The sequence below is a fragment of the Falco punctatus genome (assembly GCF_963210335.1).
Source record: "Falco punctatus genome assembly, chromosome: 5".
Lineage (NCBI taxonomy): Eukaryota > Metazoa > Chordata > Aves > Falconiformes > Falconidae > Falco > Falco punctatus.
In genome coordinates, this window is record NC_137584.1 from 17,988,273 (window position 1) to 17,997,375 (window position 9,103).

The 9,103-nt window shown below is 44.9% G+C and overlaps 1 protein-coding gene across 4 annotated transcripts in view; it reads right to left on the reverse strand.

The window, feature by feature from the left end:
• Positions 1–8,761, reverse strand: part of ZNF451 (zinc finger protein 451) — a 41,474-nt gene extending 32,713 nt beyond the window's left edge. Inside the window, exons 1-2 of one of the 4 annotated variants that reach the window (XM_080389894.1) lie at positions 6,137–8,761; positions 5,231–5,314 (exon numbers count right to left, since the gene is read on the reverse strand). In XM_080389894.1, coding sequence (XP_080246020.1) covers positions 5,231–5,311 — 81 coding nt within the window. In that variant the 5' untranslated portion in view covers positions 5,312–5,314; positions 6,137–8,761. Of the gene's footprint in view, positions 1–5,230; positions 5,315–5,822; positions 6,082–6,136 lie in introns of those variants that run through there. The other 3 variants (XM_080389891.1, XM_080389892.1, XM_080389893.1) reach the window with 3 other exon arrangements.
• Positions 8,762–9,103: the final 342 nt, after the last annotated feature.

Sequence of the window (9,103 nt, forward strand, 5' to 3'; positions counted from 1 at the left end):
TGTGGGTGGTGGTGCTGGGAGCGTTGGTTGTTTTTTTGAGCCTGTACATGCAATGCCATCTACACTGTATGACAGTTTTTGCCTGAACTGCAGTATCAGCCATTTGTCTGGCAATATTTCTGGCAGATACCACAGAGCTCCTATGTACTCCAAAGGTATTATTTATTTGTTCGAAAGTTAAGTTTTCCAGGCAAAAGAAGGACTTACAATAATCTGTGGACTGAGTTCTTGAAGAGGTGCAGTACTATCTCCACCTTCTCTGCCATGTATTTGGCAGTGTTCTCAATATCTTAACAATCAACCAACTAGGATAGGCTAGGAAGATTTATTGCCTGATGAGCAGTAGTGAACAGCAGCATGCAATTCTCTCTGCTGCCCTTACTGCATCTCATTCTTTACACTCTTCCAGCTTTCAAGGCTGTAAAGCTGTTCAGCTGGCCGGGCATAAAGAGTCCTTATTATCTCACTGGGGAGGAAAAAGCATGAGAACTTGGACAGATGACAAGAACTTACATGAATCAAGCTACAGGCCTCAAACTACCCCAAAATAATACTTCAATTTTTATGATTAAATAAAGATACCATATCTTAAGATATGAAATCTTAAAAAACCCAAAACATGATAGATTTGCTTTTGTAGAAACTGACCTCTATAAATGTGTGAGAAATTTAACCTTTACATTAAACAACAGGTGTTAGCAAGTAACTGTTCAAAGACACAGACCACCTGACTGTCCAATCAGTTCAATAATGCCTTTTGAAATGTTCAACTGATCCTAACAGCTGTAGCTTCTTGAAATTTTCCTTCTTTCTGCTTTACTTACTCCCTAAGTTCAGCAACTAATTACAAGTTAGAAAATTGACAGCTGAAAAGCAGAGTAACTTCCTTTCAAGCCCAGGAAGTTCTAGTGACCAGAACAGTAAAGTTCAGTTTAACAGAAGTAAAATGACGCTTATTTAAATTTTTTTACATACATGAAACTTCTTTTTTTCCTTCCAAATTCTGTGCCTCTTACTACACAATTAGTGTACCACTTTTTGGGTTGCATTCTGACCTGAACACAAATGCAATATGTTAATTATTTACAACGATTCCTCAAAGATATACATCCTTGTTTTCCACAAAAATAAAATGGGGGCAAAAAAAGACCCCAAAAAACCAACCACAAACCACCACACTAACTACCTATATATGCTCCTCAATAATAATGCAAGTCCCAAACATAACATTTATTTAGACTAGTTTGTGCTTCATTGGTTGGTAGTTTAAACTTTAGATAAGACTAAAAACAAATACTGAAATTAAGAGTGTAAGAATTACACAGATCCTGGGTCTGATCAAGAACTCATCTGTGCTACAAAAGACTGTTTTGAGAAAGTATAAGAGTTGAGGAAAACAGTATAAACCTATCCCAACTATATCCACTCAGTAACTGCTTAAGTCAATATGAGAAACTTCCACTGAAAGCCACCATTAAGTGTCACAACACTGGTTTGGATCCATCCCAGCTGAATGCCATTAACATAGAAAAGACTCCAAATACTGCTTCAAAAGAGATACTGACTTAAGCATGGGCTCATCCTGACAGCAGTGCTCCTCTCTGCCAAAAGGTGTTGATAACAAAATGAAAGCAGAAGTTCAAAGCCTTTTTATTCAGTGGCCTATGATACAAATCACCCTTATGCAGGGAGACTTGAGTCTAGGAACGCACTCCCCTTTAAACACACACAGAGGCCTTCTGAGAATTTCATGCAAGCCATAACTTCGGATGGACTTTCTGCATTTTAATTTGATTGACAAAGTAGTGCCAGGTGAAACATACCCTTTTTCCAGGAAGAGAAAGCAGCTATTGCTAGCAAACATTACCAATTAATAGTACGGTACCACGTGGAGGGTAAGTTCCAACAGCAAGAAATTATCTTTGCTCTGTTGAGGTGAGCCCCACGCTGAATGCTGAGAAACTTTACTTCATTTTTTCCAACTGGTTAAACTAAATAGTAACGTAATGCGAAGATAGTGCCAACCCTGAGGTTTCAATCACTGTAGAAGAGTTATGAAGAAGAGGATCAGTTAGCTTCACCCAACTCCTTGTATCTCCCCACAAGACCAACACCACCAGCTAAAAAGTATCTTGCCACACATGAGCCTGAGATTACAGAAGAAACAACGTGGACAAGCACTGAACAAACAACTGAAAGTTATGGCCTCTCTAGCTGACTCTACTGGCATACTCGGCACCCAGAAAGCCAATCCTTGGTACTAAGATATGCTCAGTCTTCACATCTTATAAGCATCTCTCTCACATTCAACAACCCCCCCCTACGCTCTACTTCTCAATTAATTCTTCAAACAACCTTTGAAAGCCACCCTTCTCACCAACGAACAGCCACACTACTGAGCAACAAGCCAATGGCTAATCACAGCTGTTTCGGTTAACAGAAGAATTTCTATGTTTCGATCAATAGAAAATTAAATTTTGAGTCTCCAGGCAGCTGTGGTGTCTCTGCTGTTAGTCATAGCTTTGGTTGAAAGCATTAAATCAACAAAACTCATTTCACTATGCTATGCAAAATACAACTGTAAGAGTTAATATAATCTGTTTATTTGGTGGCTGGTGAAGGTGAAGCCTCATATTCATGTCCAAGGGCAGTTTCTTCTCAAGGACTTCTGTGAAGCTCATTTTTACTGCCTCCATAAGTTTTCTCAAAAAGTCCTAAAACTGTGGTCTCACTTTCTTCCCCTCCCTCATTTTGATCAACCTTTGGGTAACCAGGCCTAGGTAACAGATACCTAGTCCACTCATACATCACCTCAGGATTTTTGTTTGTTTGTTCAGTTTTTAGTTTTACATATATTCAGACCAAACACCCAGTTTACTTAAAAAGCACAACTAAACTTTTGCATAATTATACACACACTAGCACACGAAGCATGAAACTAGCATTCAATATATGTGACAACAGACTTAACACATCTTTGACAAAATAATCATGTGAGCATAATAGTGTATACACATGTCATACAGTAATTATCATGGAACAATCTTACATTAAAATAAATTTTAAAAGTCTGTTAAGTTGTACTGTTTGCGGTCTACATCTTTGCCCCAGCAGATTTCCAGCGTCAAGACTGCTGAGTAACTGACCAACACTGTGAACCAACACGCACCTCAAAAGTTCTTATTTCTATAACATAGCAAGTACAAAAATCCAAGTCCCCAGCTGGCTTAGGTTCTGAACAAAAATAAAAGTCCTGCTTTGGAGATGCTTTGTAACACCTCTCCAACTGTATTCTGTTCCTGCTGTGATGTAACTGAAAGCCAGCAGACAGAAATACTTGAGTCTGTACAGCTAATATTTAACACCTCAGGGGGAAAGAAAACAAAACACTTAAATGTAAATCACTTCATTTTTGCTATATCCCCAGACCTTTGTAGGAACTCAGAACTGCAACTGGTTTTAATGAATCATTTTTTCTAGTGTCCTCAGTTCCCAAAATAGGCCAGAAGTCCTCTTCAGGTTTGAAATAAAAACAAATATTCATTGGTAAGAAATTAAGCGGCTGCTCCAACTCTTCCAGCACAAAAAGGGGCTGCATCTTTGTAGCCATAACATTGTAACAAGGAAAAGCTACAAAGTATATGAAGTATGTTTGTTTTTGCTGGATCTCAAACTATTTAATAAGCCAGAGCCTATGAAGTATGTTTTCATTTGAATTCAGATATTTGAAATAAATAATCACCAGTAGTGAAGAAAACTTGGCATAAATGTAACCTTGTATCAGAAAATGAAAGTTATTTTTAAACACATAGATCTTCAATTTTCCAGTTAAGTTTTATTTTGGATGCATAATATTTATATGTACTTAACAAATGTTTACAGAAAACAAACAAGGACCCTTAGCATTGCTTGCCATTGTAACGCAACAGGAGTCAGGAAGTATTTAAACACTATAAAACTATATATGTGGGACCTCAAAGTCATAGAGTAACAAAGGTAGGAAGAGCCCCTGCCTAGGAAAGTCAACAATCTTATCAGGAATAACTTTTATGTTTTGGAGGAGCAGCATAGTGATGAGCCTTATCTTTGAAGAAATTAGTCAGAAAAAAATATGAACGGATAGACACCATTAAAAAAAGCGCCAAAAATAATTCAGGAATCCAATGCTTTCAGTGCAGACTGGCAACTTGAATATCTGTCTACTTAAGTGCTACAGACCCCATTAAACTTGTGAATCTTTTCACTCTTGCCTTATTCTTCCCAAGGAAACAGAACGGGGGACAGACTATCCTAGGAATAATGGCTTGCATTGTAGATTATATTCTATTTTTCTGCTGATACGCAAAATTTATTATTTAATGATTTTAACTGGACAAAAGTATGTTGTAATGCAGAATTAAAAGGTGGGAAATTATGGAAGAACAGTTCTGAGTTTCCTGAATGAGGGCGAATATGACTGTAAAAGCTCAAAAACTCTGGCAGCAGCAGGAACTGCTTTTGCTCCATCAAAAGAGAACTTTTTGTCATAGTCCTACAGCAAGAATCCGAACACCCCGAGTGATTGAAACGGGGAAGAAAAAAAACCCCAAGCAAAAGGCACCTCAAAACAAACAAACAAAACCCTCCCCCCAGCTTTCAAGAAAAACACACAGATCGCATGGCCTACAACTATTTGTTTTCTATCAGAATAAGCATAGGTTGAGATACCCAAGTAGCTTCCCTAATTCACTTTATATGGTACCACCTGATGCACTGGGTCCTCAGGACATGCAGAAAATAGTACTGGGATGGTCAAGTAGCATTCCTGCATAACATTTATGAAGCATATATACTTTATTCCATTAACATCAGTGGGACTACTAATGAAGCAAAATGCTATGCAACATGATTAGCAGAAAAGTAATCTACAGTGATTTCTCATATACCTCATCAATCACTGTAATCCTCCACTCACCTGCTGGGATACTCAAGTCTCTATTCTCTCCATAGGACCAAATGGTATCACCATATACACTTCCAAAGAAAGGGCAGATAAACTTTTAAAATAAACTTGTGATCTTCCACAAAGATTCACAAATTAAATTATCTTAAAATCCCAAAGTAATGCTTTCCATCAAAAAATAATCAAGATCGTCAACACAGTAGACAAAGATCTCCTCCTATTTTATTGGGCTACCAAGAGCATATTTACTACAACAAGCAGCGTGTTTCCAGCACAAGATCTACTTACTCCAACGAACTCAATCTCATCTTCACTTTCAGAAGCTGGCAATTTACTCTTCTGGATGTTGACAGCGCTATGAGACTCCATTATCTAGATAGAAACAAACCAAAACATGCTTCATCGTTTTATTTTGTAAGTTTTACCTATAGAGCATTTTCCATTTTATGCCTACTTTGGCTTTACAGCCTACCTGCACCCAGCAAGCTTCCCTATCATTCACTGACAATCATCAGTAACACCAGAATAAGCGACAACAATTTTGACTTCAATCACGCTAAGGTATTTTCCCAAATACCCAAAACGCGGCCTGATGTACGAGGCACCCCAGGACCCGCACTCCCGCAGCAGCCGCAGCTACTGGGGTGAAGTGAGAGGCTGCAGCCCGAGAGCCCCGGGCGGGCACCGGAGCAGAGCCCCAGCCTAACGGCGCTGCGGGGCCGCTGCGGCACCGGTTCTACTGACAGGCGCGGGGCGAGCCCAGGCGCAGTTAGCCGCGACAGGTATTGTTGACGCTTTTGGCCGCTTTAGGACCGCAGCAGAGCAAGGAGGCTGAGCTCCTCGCTTCAGCACAAGCACCGTCCTGCCGAAGGGAAGGTACCCGTGAGCGGCGCGGAGCCGCAGCCCGCCCGACGGCCGCCCCGACGGCACCCACCGCCCGGCGTTGCTGACTCACGTTTCTCTACGGGCACGGACACCCCCGCCCCACGGCTGAGCGCCGCAAGGCCGCCCCGCCGCCACGGCTCCGGGTGGGCAGCGGGTGAAGAAGCGGCGGCGGCCGAGCCGGGCGCCGGCCCCTGGGCCCCAGCGCCCCGCGGGGTCTGGGTCGCTAAGCGACGGCTCCGCGCCCCTCACAACGCCCGGCCCCGCGCCCCTCACAATGCCCGGCCCCGCTCGGCCCGCCGCCACCAGCACCTGAGAGCAGAGCAAGGCCCCGACCCGGCGCGCCGCCGCTTCCTCTTCTGCTCGGGGGCGGCAGGAAAGGGAGAGGTAGGGCGAGAGCGCGGCACGGCTTGCTGGGATTTGTAGTTGCCGCCCGGTTTGCCTCCCTCCCCCTCCTCTTCCCCCATGGCAGGTGCCGGCGCTACCACGCCAACGCCATGGCGCAAGCCCCCCGCAGCCGCCTTTCGAGGCTCTTTCCTTCAATAACTTCCTGCCTGCCCTCTTCCGCCTTCAGGCGGGTTGTATGGAACTCCTGCTGAAGGGAGGAAAACCCACACGCCGCTTCCGGGGGAGGAGGAGGGTGGCGGCCATTGGGGCTGTCGGCGGAGCGGGAAGGAAGGCGGGAAAATGGCCCCCGCGGGCCCGGCCGTTAGCACAGCGCTGAGCCGGCGGGCGGCTGGGCGCTGCCTTGGCGGCGCTGGGCGTTCGCTGCCGCTTTTCGGTGCATCTCGCTGCCTGCTCATCCCGCCCAGGCATCCGCGGTGTGTCCGTGAGGATCCGACGGGAGAGGGGCCGAGGGCCTTGGCGAAGTCCGGGTGTTGCCCCGTAGGCGGGTTCGTTACCCGCTGCGCAGCGCCAGCGCACACACCGAGCCGGGGTATTCCTTATTCTAATGGTTTGCGCAAAGCAGGGAGTTAGGTGGTAGCCCACAAACTCCCAGTTCCCGGACTGTCAAAACTTTACACTGTTTATACGGTTTAGCATACAAAGACAGCCTTCATCGGTTACAAATTGCCCAACTTGATTACTTAGTATTCCTCTTCCCATTTGTCAAATAACCATCTCGGTTGTCATGTTAATTAGTTCGCATGCTCAGTCTCAAATAATTTTGGGTCTGGGGGATTCCCAGGGTCACCATCTCCCCCTGCTGGAACTACTTTTCCCCTAGTTTTGCTGAGCTCATTGGCCATGATGAGCTCCCCTTGCAAAAAGTTCCTTTTCTGAACAAAAGGATTTGCCACTGCAACATACAAAGTGCTTGGAACCTGAACTAACCCTGAACAACTCATTCCCGCCAACTGTCTTAAAGTCAAACCGCCAACACCACATTCAGTGCCATCAGTCACCCAATATCACAGACAGATGATGTCCATTGCTCTCCTGTCATCTAGCAGGCCAATCACTTTATCATAGAAGTTTATCCAGTTGGTTAAGCATGACCTCCCTTTGATAACTCCATACTGACGTCTCCTGGTGATTTTCTTTAACTGAAGTGTCTGGAAACAGTTGCCAGGATTAGCTGCCCCATCACGGTCCCAACGATCAGGGTGAGGCTGACCAGCCTATAGTTCCATGTGTCCTCCTTGCCATTCTTGAAGATAGAGGTGACATTTGCTTTCCTCCAGTCCCCAAGCACCTCTCCTAGTCACTATGATGGATCAAAGATTACCAGAAGTGGCCTTACAATGACACCTGCCAGCTCCCTCCACAGTTGTGGGTGCATCCCATTCAGGGCCCATGGTCTTACATATGTCCAGTTTGCTTAATTATCCCTTGACCTGATTCTCTTCCACCAAGGGTCCAGCCTTCCCCCCTGATCTCTGGGACCTGGAATTTCTGAAGGCCGGTCTTGCTAGTAAAGACTGAGGCAAAGAAGGTATTCAGTAAGTCAGCCTTTTCCATGTCCTGTGTCACCAGGTCATCCATCTCATTTAGCAATGGGCCCACATTTTTCCCTAGCCTGTCTTATGTCACCTATGTAGTTACAGAAGCCATTCTTGTTGTCTTTGACATCCCTGGCTAGATCCCATTCCTGCTGGGCTTTAACTTTCTTAACTTCATCTCTTTATGCTTGAACAATGTTTCTGTATTCCCCCCAGGTTATACATCCTTGCTTCTGTCCACCCTTTGTATGCTTCCTTTTTTGTGTTTGAGTTTGACCAGCACCTCCTTGTTCATCTACACAGGCCAACTGGCATTTTTGCCTGACTTTCTATTTGCTGGCATGAACTGCTCTTGAGCCCGGAGGAGGTGATCCTTAAATATTAACCAGCTTTCTTGGGTCCCTCCTCCCTCCAGGGCTTCATCCCATGGGACTCTTCCAAGCAGATCTTTGAAGAGGCCAAAGTTCACTCTCAGGAAGTCCAGGGTAGTAAGCCTGCTTTTTACACTCCTCCCTCCCCTCAGGATCCTGAGCTCCACCATCTCATGGTCACTGCAGCCAAGGCCGCCTTTGCACTTTGCATTCCCCACAAGCTGCTCATTGGCATGAGGTCCATCAAACCACTGGTCTTCATTGGTCCTTGTTGGCTCCTTTATGGCTTGGAAGAAGAAGTTATCAGTGCCCTTCAGGAACCTTGTGGATTGCTTATGCCCTGCTGTGTTGTCCCTCCAGCAAATATCAGGGTGGTTTAAGTCTCCTATGAGGAACAGGGCTGGTCCTATATGTCTGCCTCATCTGCTTGTTCTTCCTGGTCAGGTGGCCTATAGCAGACACGCACTATAATGTCACCTTTACCTGTCCTGTCTTTAATCCTCCCCCATAAAGTCTCATTCAGTTCCCCATCTATCCCCAGGCAGAACTCCATGCACTCCAACTGCTCTTTCACATAAAGGGCAAATTCCTTGTTTTTCTGAGCCTGTCCTTCCCAAAGAGCCAGTCTCCCTTCTTTGTAACGCTTCTTCTTTGTAAGGCTCCATTCATGGGTCCCATCCCACCACATCTCTGCGATCCCAACAAGATCATAGCCCTGCAACTGCACACAGCCTAACTCATCACGTTTATTCCCCATGGTGCATGCATTAGTATACAGGCACTCCAGAGAGGCACCCCAGCATGTGGACTGCCTAGAAAGGGATTGGGGGATTTCTCCGTCATGGTGCCTTGTAGGCATTTCCTTGCTTACATGCAAGTGCTGGAGGTGACCCCACTTAAGCCCCATATTGTTGATTTTGTGTTCCATTCCCGTCACATCACCCCATTTCCTTTAAACACATTTA